At 39.5% G+C, this 13,702-nt stretch overlaps 1 protein-coding gene and 1 pseudogene across 1 annotated transcript; both read right to left on the bottom strand.

Moving 5' to 3' along the window:
• Window positions 1-276: 276 nt before the first annotated feature.
• LOC103706617 lies at window positions 277-1,787 on the bottom strand (annotated as a pseudogene).
• Window positions 1,788-5,553: 3,766 nt separating this feature from the next.
• LOC120112596 lies at window positions 5,554-7,656 on the bottom strand. The gene is made up of 5 exons (XM_039132180.1): window positions 7,515-7,656; window positions 7,374-7,420; window positions 7,156-7,285; window positions 6,504-6,565; window positions 5,554-6,176 (listed from the first exon to the last, which is right to left on the bottom strand). The coding sequence occupies exons 1-5, from the start codon at window positions 7,600-7,602 to the stop codon at window positions 5,838-5,840; spliced, it is 666 nt and encodes a 221-aa protein (XP_038988108.1). The 5' UTR covers window positions 7,603-7,656; the 3' UTR covers window positions 5,554-5,837.
• Between the last annotated feature and the right edge of the window lie 6,046 nt (window positions 7,657-13,702).

Below are 13,702 nucleotides of genomic sequence, written 5' to 3'. Positions count from 1 at the left end.
CATGGACCTCGGGATGAATGTCCCATAAAACCAAACATGAATCCAAACATTGGGTAGTCTGATAATGCCAAACTAACTTCACCAAAGATGGATCTCTTTCTCTTAAACTAAGTCCTGCACGAGGAATCAATTAGGTCAGTTGCTAATCATGCTAGATCGGCTTCACCTTTTTCCTTTTCAAATTCTGAAGACACGCAGAGGGAGATGTCAAGGATTCCGAACATGGTGGTTGCTTAAAACCACCCTATTGTTCAAAAAAAAAAAAAGGAAAAAAAAGAAAAGAAAAAGTGATGCCATGTTCCTTTATTAGTTATCACAGGTAGCAGTAGGGTTACATAATACCAAAGAAAAAGATGATAAAAAGACCATAAAAGATGGTAAAACGACCAAAATATTTCACTTGACTGCAACCTTGGAAAGCTCGGCCGCCAGTCGGTCCAGCTCCTTATACGAGCTTCCCCCTTCTCTTACCGCTTCCAAAGCCCGCCGACTCAGCTCTTCCGCTCGATCCCTGACTCCCTTCGTCGACTCGCCTAGCGACTCGGCCACGACTCGGGCCAACTCGTCCGCGTCGGGCACCGCGTCGGCGCCTTCGCACAGCGCCACCCCGACTCCGGCCTCCTCCACCACCAGCCTTGCGTTCAAGAACTGGTCCGCGACCATCGGCCACGTCAGCATCGCCACCCCCGCAGCCACCGCTTCCAGCACCGAGTTCTACCCACAGTGAGTCAAGAACGCGGCTACCGCCCGGTGGCCCAGGATCGCCACCTGCGGCGCCCACCCCCGCACCACCAGCCCTTTCCCCGCCACCCGCCCCTCGAACCCCTCTGGCACCGCCGTCGCCCCCCTCGCGCACCAGATAAACCTCGCCCCGCTCCGCTCCAGGCCCGCCGCCAGTGCCGCCGCTTGCGGCGGCGCCAGTATTTGTGGCTCCCGAAGGCCACCAACAGCACCGACCCTTCCGGGCAGCCGTCCAGCCACGTCATGATCTCACCGGAGGCGGCGGAGGCCACCCCGCCACGCTCCACGGGGCCGTCCGGCGGAGCCAGGGGCCCCAAAGCCCAGATCCGCGGGTGCCCCAGATCGTTCCGGTGGTTGTCCAGATAGACCCGTTCCAGGTCGGCGAATGTGTTGAAGACGAACCCCCAGCTCCCAATGTTCTTTAAAAATCCCTCCTTTAGGAACTCCGAGATCGGTTCTCCTACTATGTGGGTCCGATAGAGAAACGAGAGCTGGCGCCAGGGTAAAACAGGGGAATTGGGGATTTCCGGGAGGGAGATGGGGCAATTGGGGTCGTCAAGATCCGATCTTTGAGGCATCCGGCGCCAGAGCACGTTGAAGACGGCGATGGCGAGGGCACCGGAGGGGGAGAAGACGAGGTGGGGAATGCCCAACTGGGCGGCGAGGTCGGCGGTCCAGCCGAGCAAGTAGTCGGAGACGATGGCGGTGAGGGAATGGGGAGTGGAGCAAGCCCAGCGGAGGAGGGGGTCTTGGAGGCCGGCGAGGGCGTGGATGAGGGGGCGGAAGAAGTCGTGGGGTAGGTCCTTGGAGTTCTCGAGGCCCGGTGGGAGGGCCGGGTAGTCGGGGAAGGGGAGGACAAGCGCGGCGACGGAGGGGGAGCGGGAGAGCAGGGGGTCGAGGAGGGGCCGGTTCTTGGTGGTGACGACGATGGTGACGGCGAGGCCGGCGCGGGAGGAGAGGAGGTGGGCGAGGTCCAGGAGGGGGAGCATGTGGCCCTGGCTCGGGTAGGGGATCACCAGCACGTGGGGCCCAACGGGCTCCGCCATTTATCTCTCTCTGGTCTCGTTCTCTGTTCTCTCTTTGAAGTGAAGAGAGAGCTGGCTATAAGGGCTTGGTTCTGACCACGGTGTTTGGGGATGGACCTGCGGCGGCGGCGGCGGCGGCCGCAGGGAGGGTGGGTGGGGTGTTGGATTATACACGTGTTAGCTTCTAGAAAAGGTAAGGTGGGGGAGGAGAGCACGTGGAGAGGAACAGGGGTTGTATCTTTCCCGCCAAATAAGGATTCCCCTTCTTCGCCGCGAATCCACCGTTGGGTTGCTTAACGATCGCTTCGAGATCTGTGCAGAAGATAAATGGAGTCATTCGGAATGCTTTGACATCTGTGCGTGATACGATCCAACGGTCGAGCGTTCTTTCGATCGACAACCCAAGCCTCGGGGGGAAGAAGTGATTGGCTCAACTTCACAAACCGTACCCAATCACCCATATGGGACAAGGTGACAGCTAGGTAAACAAGGAAAAAGGATGCACAAATGTAGGCAAGTCCTTGGAAAGCAAAACAACAAAAAGAAAAAAGAGAAAAAAAAAAAGGCTAGCTTCAAACAAACTTAATTAATCTTTGATGGATTATTTTATATGTTATCTCTCAAATTTTAGGGTAACAGGAGATACTTTTGACAATTGGATGCTAGCTAACAACTTCCTACAAGTTTTGTTTGTCAGACATCAAATGCTTCACATCATAACACTGCATTAGACAATGATTTTGGAAAAGATACACAGTAGATCATACTTTTTTGTAGGTCATACTTTGTGAGGTACCTCATGTGCTATCTAATTAATTTTTATTGGCACTTGTTAACACCCATTTTAGTAATTCTATGAATACTCAAAACATCATCTTATCCAAGGAAAGAATAGTTTGGAAGCGTCTAAACAAATATGCTACATATAGCCTCTTAGTTTACATGCAACCATGCAAGAGAAATGGATGCAGGTCATGATGAATTTTCTATTGCTTTTCTCTTTTCCTTAGGTAGAGCCCGACTCATCTCTTCTCCAAGGAAAAAACAATTCTTCCAGTCATTAATCACTAGATTTTTGTTGTTATTGTTGTTGAATTGATGCTTATTACGCTCATTTTGAGCTAATATGCTTCCTCAGTTTACCTCCAAATAGTTAGGGAGTTGATTAGGGTCCTTACTGATGGAACCAGCATGTCTTGAGAGGCAAAAATGATCATGAATAATCCACTAAGATATATGTTCATACTTCAGTATAGAGGTTTTCATTTTTATTTAAAGAGTTCGCCAAATTATAAAGGTATTTATTGGTACATGTGATGCCTTTTCTGATCATTAGTTGTTCCCCAATATGTAAAAAAGATGTATGATTTGAGACTCGGCTTCTCCAATTCAAGTATGAAGCAAAGGGGCATGGATTTTTTTTTTTCCTATGTTATAATTATATATATTCACACCAAAGCTCTCTTCCTACCTCACCCAACTTTTTCAATACATGTAGCATTCTGTTATTACATCTTGAATTAGCAAAATTACTAGATCTTGTATCTCAATATAATGCGACTCTGAAGAAAAGGGAATACTCAACAAAAGATTCAGAATCATAATGAAAAATGGTATATAGAAGTGCTAATGACTTGAATAAATCTATCACCAAAATTTTCTCATTGACTCACTAGAAAATGAAAAAAATGTCACCTTCTATTTCTACATGTTCAAACATCTTGCTAGTATAAAAGGCAACTTAAAAAATTGAGCTAAAAGGGGTCACTTATAAAATTAAGCTTTAAAATTTTTTGAATGTTAGCATGGAAGGCTAGTCAAAATCGGAGTGTTGGCAGGATAGAACCCAAGTAATTGGAATCCACGCCTGGTGAGTTTTTTCCGACTCTACCAATTAGTGCCCTCAATTGTGACTTTTAAAATTTAAAGATATTTTTTTTTAAAAAAAAAGATATCTATTGCAATAGAATGAAGAAACCCAATTAGCATGTAATTTGATATACCCACAAGTCAAACATTTTCACAACCACACAAACACAAATCCTAACACTTTTCAGTGCAATGCCAAAACAAAGTTTCTTTTAAATAGATGCTCAATGACAGATACATTTTCTTATTTCTATCTTAATAAAGAGAGATGGGAGAGACCCACAAAATATAGGTGTTAGTAAAGAGATACATATTTACAAATTGTGCACCGAAAATTGTTAGTAATGGAATGCCCAATTTGAATTTGGTGTCAAGAGATAATATAACTTTATTTTAATTGGCATTGAAGCATTATTAATGGCTTCAATACATCCAAATGGTGAAATCCAAGTATTATTGGTTGGGATTTGAGAACTAGTACACAAAGAAGAGTTTGTTTATAAAAAGAAGAAAGAAAAGAAAAAGGAAGGAGAGTTTTTAGTTACTTGCATAAAAATCATCGGAGCACATTTCAGGAAAAAAGATCATTAGAGATTCCTCACTGTAGTAAAAGATGGTTGTGAAAGCCTAAAAGAGAACGCAAGCTATTTTTCTATCTTACACTTCCATGTCTGGATTGAAATATTTAAACAAACAATTCCAAGCGTAAAGCAATTTGTTTGATCGTATGGGGCTGCAAATTGCAATGCAATTGCACTGCTTTTCTTGGAGACCCTGCCCTTAATGTTCCATTATGTATCCAATTTTTTTTTCAGAAACTAGGGCTGCAGTCTGGGCTGGATGCATTTAAATCTTGGGTTTGCTCAGCCCAGTCTTGGCCCCTTTAGCAACCCTACATTGAAATATAAAGCATGAAAGAAGATTCACCTTGGAGAATTAACTATGTCCATGTTTATAGGTAGTGTTGTTACTGTTGCTTAATTAGCATTGTAGCATTCCTCACTGCTTAATGGCTGAAGCTTGATAAGAACACTTGCATCTCCACCATGTATTTCAAACACTGAACAAACCATTCACATAAAGATTACGAAAAGTATAACTTTTTCTGCTTATCTTTCTGAGACGTAGGGGATTGATCTGATCAAACAGACTGCCAATTGGAGGAAATTCCTTGTTCGGATAGTGTTTCACCAAGTGCTTGACATGGATGTTTCTTCTATCATTTTTGTGAAATAATGGGCCGTGCCCCGACAGTTCTTCTCAAAAAAAAAGGAAAAAAGAAAAGAAAAAAAATGATTGATCTTCAGAAATTAAGGAACTAACCAAGTGGGATATCACAAATATTCCCTGCTATTCTTATGAATCACAGGCTGGATCAAATTTCATGCATGCAGGCTCTTGCAAAATTTCAAATACATAATATTCAGTATTTAAGAAACAGTTGGAACATTTTTTTTTTCCTTTTGAAAGGAGAAAGGGTTACACATCTTCCATCAAACATATCTTACAATGGATCTTTTAAACCTTAAATCAATATGTTGCATCAAGAACTTCTTGAAGCAGTAGTATAGATTTGATAGCAGAATACCTACATCTTTCATATGATTTAATGCTAAAAACTTCTATTCTCCACCTTTGTAACCAAACAGGTATTCTGATTTTTTGAGGAGTAATCACAACCCAATAGTATTTATATTGCTCAGAAAACCAAAATCTGTTAAAAAGCATGAAACATCGGTTTAGGGCATCTTTACAATCAAACATGAAAAATGAAGAAGAAGAATCACAGCCATCATCCTGTGTAAGATATCTATGTTCTATGAATCCTAAATCCATTTCAAATATACTCTGCATAAATTAATATGTAAATTATTTGCCCTATTATAAACAATGCTGAAGAAGTAGCTCACAAGATGCATATTCAGAATTATCTAACATTTCAAGTCTAAAGTTGGAGACTTAGTACAAACCTCAACCTCACTTATGGCCAAAATTGCCCAATTCTCAGTAGATGTTTCAATGTAACCAAGACTGGACTAGGAGGCTTAGAGGCATTATATATTGAACAGCTTATATATGTCTGGGTTTCTATTATTGACTAGCCAAAAACAAATCTAACCTAGGCCCTGTTTATCTAAGTAAGGGTAATAATAAGAAGTAGAAGAGAGGTCACCCTATCTAAAATACCGTTCATACAACTAGCTAGGGTTCCACATCAATATCCTTTAGTGGTATATCATTGTTGATTGGAGGCTTGCGACGGGCCCTCGCTGCGTAATCTTTGTTCAGCATGTTGAACATCTCAGTCACTGCATCTTGATGTTTTTGTATATCAATTGTCTGAAATGCATCATGAGATCCATGGGAGGCTGATAATGCTCCCCCTGGTGGTAATCCCAAGCTACCATGAGTTGAGGATGTTACAAAGACTTGGGGGCAGCGTTCTTGATTACTTGAGTGTTTTAGGCTCCCATGGGAACTCCCTTTAGAATTCATGCTGACTGCTATTGATGGGTTCGCCTCCGGCGAGGAGATATTATCCTGAGTTGGAAAAAACGAAAGAGAATGTACATGTTAGTGATTACTGATTGGAGCCTGTCCCCCTTGAGAGAGAGAAAGAGAGAGAATATTGATTGGAGAGGTTAGAAATCATGAAAATCATGATTAAACAAAATATTTTGGAGTAGCAAAAGGAGTTTGGGATTGCAGTAGTAATAGTTTTGGTTGCTTTTATTAGCGAAAACAGTTCATGTGACATTGTTTATCCCTAAATTGCCTGGGTAAGGATTCCAAACTATGTAAACTGAAATATGTTATTGTGTGAGTGTGAGCGAGTAGTGGGGGTGAATGAGAGAGGGAGAGAAAGACCTTGTCATGTTCGTTCATTCTTGATGACCTCAATAACTTCTTTGAAGAGTTCCTAGGCTTTCCTGCATCCAAAAAATCAAATATATACTTCAAATAGGAGGAGAACCATCCCTGACTTATGCCCATATTAGAATTCCTTCCGTTGCTTGCGAACACATGCCAACCATCCACAACTGTAAATATTTGGCATATTTTTGTAGCTGGTTGATGAATTTTGTACTCTTCCAAAAATAAAAATTGGTGTCTCCAACCCTAAATCATGCTTTCCAATTTTCAGAAGTAACATCTGATTGTTACCATACATCATAAACTTCAGGGCTTTTTGGTATATATGTAGGGGGAAAAAGAGATTCCTTTAAGCATCAAAAGCCGATTTCATACAAATACACTATGAGGTTCTCTTCTTTTGTCACTAAGATGTGTGGAGAAAAACAAAATCAAAAGAAAGCCTAATCTGCAAGTTAGTGGCATAGGAGCCTTTTCCTTCAGTTGTTCTTTGGGGGGTGGGTTTTGGGGGCACGATAGTCAGAACTGAGTGGTATCAGATCAACCAATTTGACCCTGGAAGGGATGCTTCTAGCACTCAACCCACTCTCTAATTTCAACTCCCTCTTCCCTCCATGATCATATTTTCCAACAGAAGGGTTTGCACCTGTGTTCATTGGGCCCTTCGCTTCCACCTCAGGTGTCTTCTCCACCTCATCTTTTGCACCCATCTTCCTTCCTCTTAGCCACTTGCTTCTGGTTAATGTGGTAGCTGTCCCAGTCTCATCAAGGAATACCTGCCAACAAGTTTAGCTCAAGAAACCAACTCAAAAATAAACCTAAAAATTTAATAGTACTTGAATGAGTAATAATATCAAAACCAACCTTATCACCACCAGTTGCCTTACTATTGCTGCCTACCATCTCGATTGCTACACCAAAAAAAACACTAAAGTTAATTTAATCATCCTAAAGTTCTGCCATTCCTTCATGTGGCAATGCAAGGTAGAAGAAGAGAGAGGTTACCATGGTGGACATCAGCAAAGGAGTCACCAAGAGCAACGAAAGAGAGCAAAATCCCAAGAAGAAAGATTTTGAACCTCATACACCCCATGACTTTTTACTGGGTAGGTTTGTTGTATAACAACAACAAAAAGAGAAGAGAGACAGGATAGGGGAGCTAAGGTTTTATAAAGAAGAGAATCCAAGCAAGCTAGTCAAAGCTAGCTTGCATTCCAACATGACCTCTTTCTATTATGATAATATATTAACTGTCCTTGTGGTCATTTTTTTAACCAGTCCCTGTTACTTCTCTTCCTTGGTCTAAAATTTGGTGCTTGGAAGGATCAAACCATGCAGCAGAGTTCAAAGTTTTGAGAGAAGAGAAAAACAAAAAAGTTTAATGCGGTTCTTAGCATCGCGTGGAATGGAAGATACGGGTGCTTTGCGCCTGTCTACCGCCATGCATGCAACGAGGAGAAAGTTGGAATGCAGTGGCCAAGGCTTTTGCCAACCCACCAAACCTAGGGTTTTGGACACCCTTTACTTTTATACTATTGGACCCAAGTCCCCATATCTTGAGCACACCTTTTTGGCCGGGTTTAGGGTTCCTTTCTTTGCATGAGTAGCCATGAGGAGATGCAAGTGGCTTGAGGTGAGTGCAAGAGAACCAAAATAGCAAGAGCCAAACTTGTTTTTGGGCACACTTCCTAATACTACTGGAGGCTATCCTGGCTGCCTAGTTTGTTCTAAAGTGTGAAAAGAGGTGTATAAATTTCTGTACACTTGTATGTTGACCAGCTATCGCCTGACCTTCGTCTGACTTTGACTCTGACACATGTCCAGATACCATTGGATAAGTTCAAATTTAGTCATAGTCAAATTGTAGACAGACTGAAATTGTAAGAATCTGACATTGTGTTAGAAATCTAATCTAGTAGTAGTTATATCAACAGGGCCAAGATTCTGTGTGGAACAATTAGGATGTAAGGATTTTTTCAACTTTTAATCGTCGATTTGGTCTTGGCTTGCTCCTCGAAAAAAGAGTTTGATGAATATCTGTTTAATCACACATACTTTAATTAGCGAGCAATGTGATTTCATTTCAGGGTTTGTCGGGTTCCAAAATACGCGACCATTAAACTACTTGCTGTGTGCTAAGAAGTTGATATGAAGTTATTAGCATGAAAGTGAGATACATTATAGAAATAGCTTGAGAATATTGTTCCTGATTCAAAGATATCAAAACTTGTGAAGCCTAGTACCTATAAGCTTAGGTTTTCCGAATGTTTGGTAATGAATGAATTGTTTGTTATTAACCCTAGTGTAAAAATAAGAACAATGGTAGATGGCGTGAGCTGTCTCGTTTGACTTATCATTGGAATTCAAACATCTAATGTGATGTTGCTTCAATCAACGGTATTGTTGCTGAGAACAAAAGCCTAGTAGAAGAATAATTCAGTGTACGTTTGAGCATTATTTCCGGATTTGGTTGGGCACGTTTGGAAGCACGGCCTCAAGGTATGTTTTTCGTGTACCACCTCAAAGGTATATTTTAGCAACCAAGATCCTCTACGGTGCAGGGGCTGCACCGTAGAGTGTGCATCTCTTGGTGGCCATTATCAGAAGATGGACAGCCATCAGATAACATACAATTTTGTATGACATCTCGTGTGCTCATGGACTATCTTGTTTTATGGTTGTCCATCTCTTGATAGCAGTCATCCATGGCTTTACAGTATTCTGCTGTGCTGCATGCATACCACAGAGGATCCATGTTCATATTTTAGAGGGCTTAGTGGTTGAAATATGCATCATGAAAACATGCACAAAATGCCTTATCAAGGCTGAGTTTTTGCACAACTTATGACAATTTCCCAAGTTTACATACAAATGTTGGAATTTTTCAATTTACAAAAAGTTCCCCGACAAACTTATATTTGAAAACAGAAATTTTAAATAATTATGCAGCATGAAAATTGGCATCTCGAGAGGTTCTATATCTTTTTCTCTTTTTATGTAAGTTCCCTGACTAATATGAACTTAAAAAGCATGGGGTCTTTTTTATTCTAGAAATGCTTTGGGATCATCTGGTGTCAATTAAGAGCCACAAGTAGATACTTCAGGGTTTGAGTAGCACTGGACGTTGCCTGCCTTTGCATCCTTTTGCTTGCCAATGAATCAGGTACTGCCATACCGTCCATGAGTAAATGCTAGACCAACCAGGGGGTTTAATTATAAAATGTTAATAGAAAAAAAACATAGAACAAACTTGGATGAAGTTAAGACACTTAGAAGATGGGAAAACCAGGCCCTCTAATAACACTGCTTTCCAATGGAGGAGAATTTATTTTTTCAGTCTTGGGAGGTGTTTTACCAAGTATTTGGCATACGATATTCTTGCACCATGTTGTGAAATAATTAGTGGGTCTGTTTGAATATTTCTATAGAAATGGGTTGAAAATTTTATAAAAATCGGACCTTGTTGACCTATCTAACTTATATTTTTTAAGAGCTTGGCCAAGCTCATTCTAAATTATAGCCTTTAGGCTACAAGAAAAAAAAAATATCCCAAATAAATTAAGCTGGATGTTGTTTGGTTAATACAGAGACAGACTTAAATAGATGGCTCAATTCCGAAATCCTAAAATTTTTTAGCTCAATCATGTAGGAATATCCAAACATATCCTTAATCCATCAAGAAAAAATTAGGAATTAGACAAACTGTATTCACTAACAAAAGCATATATACCAACATTGAAAATAGAGGCTTAATTGCTAATGGTACGCCATGATAGGATTCTTTTTCCTTCAACATAATTATTATAGACTAAACATCATTTGTTAAATTAATGCTTGCCAAGGGGATGTTTTTAACTATTGGACACCTAAAAAAAAGTCCTCCCATCAACAAAATAATATTTCTTCAATTAAACCACTCCCTTGCACATCTAAACTACACAATGCAGTTCCAAACTTTGAATCACAACAAAATCAAAATCAAATGGGCATAGTTGGATCCTGTAGCCCTTTTATTTTTTAAATTTTTCTTGTGGCCAAGAGATTGAAGCTCGCAAAGTGACAAGGGCATCAAATCAAGAGCCATAGGAACTTGTTCAAGGGACTGGGACTCTTAGAATTACCAACCTTCATATTATTATCAATATTAAAGTGGATGAAGTCAGAAAACCGTGCTGAGGACCAGGCTTAGGGTTTTGGGGGGAGGGGATAAGTTCAGAACCCGAGGGCGTGCTGCCCAACTTGCCACCAGTGGAGGACTTTCCGAGAAGCGTGTCAACTGTTGATAAGTCGGTTCCAAGCTGGGTAGAAAACCGAGCCACGTGGTTCCTGTGCTACGTTGGACTTTGCCACTTGTCATTCCACAAGTGGCAACCCTACGTGCAAAATGTTACGTGGGAGGGTTGTTAGAATAATTTCAAAATATGTGTTTTCACTGGTTGCGTATTTTTATTTTATAAAATAGGTTAAACGTATGATTCATAATGGTACTAGGTTAAGTACAATATGATGTGTGATCATTTTGTTTTATGGGTTTGGTGCATCTTGGATCTATAGGATCGAGTCCTATTTATTGTGGTAATTGATGAGGTCGGAGCGCATCCACCCAAACCCCAGAGCTCAGTCCCCACCGGGCTCAGACAGCGGAAGCAACTGCTTCTCCTCAGAGGTATTGTTCGCTTTGAAGGGAGTTTCATAGTCTTTTCCCAACGTACGGTTTTGCCTTGCAAAAGACGCCGCTGAAGGGAAAGGGGTTGCCCCCCTTCATTTAAGGAACAGACATCTCCGCTATCTAGTCGATGTAGGACTAAGTTCGGACCCTTTATTCCCACAACAATAATTTTGGCATGTAGGATAGGAAACCCTATTAGAGTTTGGAGCCCTTAATGGGAAGGCTTCCTTATGTTTCATATATAAAGGCTAGGTCCCCCTCTCCTTTTCATATGGTTTATAGCTTGCCCCATTGACGACTATTTTTGTGAGGAGCATGGAAGAAAAGATCCAACCGCTATTATTACATGTGATTGAAGAATCATATTCAATATGTCTTCCACAGATATATCTCTCAAACTTGAATACAGTGTTATTGTGATTATAAATCTTAGCATGTTATTATTTATGGTTTACAAGAATGGCCACAAAAGTTAGCAGCCATGTGTGGCACGTCCAATGTAGCACGCAAAATAATGTATGTGGGACCCCAAAACTATTGTACTTTGAAAGATCATGAAGCATGGTTTTAAGAGCAGTGATGGTGATCAAAATACAACTGTTAAGTTGGAAAATTATGGTAGTTAAAAGTTCTAAAACTTTCAAATTAAAATATCGATCACTTTGTCGTAATGGAATCTATAGCATTTTGATAGGTTAAAATGACGATATAAGAGATGCTCTTAACCCAAAGGAAGCAGCATGCAACACACGGTTTACATCTTCTTTTGTTATTATATTCCTTATCATGCTTTTTATTCATTAGAATTTACTTTCTCTTCTTTTCATTATCTTGACGAAACAAGTGGAAAACTCTGTATTCCTCCTTACATATATGCATACACACACACACACACATATATATACACATTATCAATATAAGGAAATGGAATCTACTTCTCTCGTATTCAAAATTAATAATGGGGCATCCAAATCGAGGATCCATATCATTATTGGTTGTGATCTATACCATTAAAAAAAAGGTACTATCATGAGTTTTAATCTATATATGTTTTAATGTGTATAGAATCTATAGATCATGGTCCAAAAAGTAGATTCTTAATTTAGATGTCTTATCATGTATTTTAACATCCTAGCATGACAAAAATCATTTGCTTTTGTGTTCTTTTGATGCAAGGTTTATATACTACTAAAGCATATGATTTTTGAATTTTTGTTATTTTTAGTAATATAGATATGAGCAGAGGTGTGGATGTGATGACTTATGCGGGCGTCTGTTTAGTTTCACATTGGTTATTCGCTATGTAGATCTTGGGTACTTATACAAGATTAAGGAATCTAAAAAATACCTTTCGGCTCGTTTTTTTGGGTGAAGTCCTGGGTTATTACAATGGATCGAATATCTGATTATTGATTTTGGATTTAAGAAGAGCAACACTCTCTTATCTCCAAAGGAGCATAGTTCATCTAGAGTTAAGAAGAGCAAATATGTTCTCTCGAGAGGAGCATAGTTTATTCCATATAGAGATTAAATATATTTCTCTCGAGAGAAGATGATATCTACTCCTCTCATATCCAAAATTCATAATCAGACATTCAAATTAAAGATTCGTACCAGCGATTATGAACTATATCACTAAAAGTGTCACGAAACCAAAAATCATATATTTTGGTAGTCTATAACCTATGTATCATGTATACACAAAAAAAATAATTTTATTATACTAGTATGCTAATACATAAAATATTTAAATTGAGAATCCATATTATTAACATTATCTAGACATATTAAAATAATTATAAAATAGAAATCAATTGATTTGATGTTTAAATCATAGTAAATATACTCTTATATCATTTCAATGATTCATTTTTTTCCACATAATGCATAGTTTGGAGACCATCAGAACACATGATTTTTGGTTCTGGAGAATTATTAGGAACATAATGATCAACGAGGTAAGTCTTTGATTTGAGTTCCACGTTAATGATTTTGGAGTTGAGAGATGTGGATAATCTCTCCTCTCGAGGGGAGCAATATCCATCTCATATATATATATATATATACTTGGTTTAAGATTTTTAGGATAGACGTTGCTACCATCTCAATCAATTTTAAAAGAAGCAATGGTCATTGGAACAAGCAATTCATGGATTTTATGAGGTAGATACAAATATAATATATCACCTTTTTCATAGTATTCAATTGTTTTTTATAGGTTCAATTTTTAGAACCATTTTTTATTGAGTTTGTTTAAATGCAATCTAGTTACGGACAATTGTTTTTTGAGGCACTTACCTAGCATGACTTGAACCTGATATCAGCTAACCTTGAATATAAGAATTTGACCCAAACTTGATCCATTAACTCTCGAGGTCGAATAAGTTAGATCACTTTTTAGGTCAATTCTGTTGCATTGCAACAAATGCAAACAAAATAATAATGTCCTATATTATTGTAATGCATAAAATATCGTGCAAGATATAACCGTCATTCTAATTAATCATATAAATTAAGGTTTTTT

This window comes from Phoenix dactylifera, chromosome 1 (genome assembly GCF_009389715.1).
Source record: "Phoenix dactylifera cultivar Barhee BC4 chromosome 1, palm_55x_up_171113_PBpolish2nd_filt_p, whole genome shotgun sequence".
NCBI classification, from domain to species: domain Eukaryota; kingdom Viridiplantae; phylum Streptophyta; class Magnoliopsida; order Arecales; family Arecaceae; genus Phoenix; species Phoenix dactylifera.
This window is presented reverse-complemented; position numbering and strand designations above follow the sequence as displayed.

Excerpts from the sequence above, each read along its gene's own strand:
- LOC120112596 (XM_039132180.1), bottom strand. The coding sequence starts at position 7,602 with ATGGGGTGTATGAGGTTCAAAATCTTTCTTCTTGGGATTTTGCTCTCT. Across the intron at positions 7,421-7,514 it reads CTTTGCTGATGTCCACCATG|CAATCGAGATGGTAGGCAGC; the intron begins GTAACCTCTCTC and ends TTTTTGGTGTAG. Across the intron at positions 6,177-6,503 it reads GAATGAACGAACATGACAAG|GATAATATCTCCTCGCCGGA; the intron begins GTCTTTCTCTCC and ends TTTCCAACTCAG.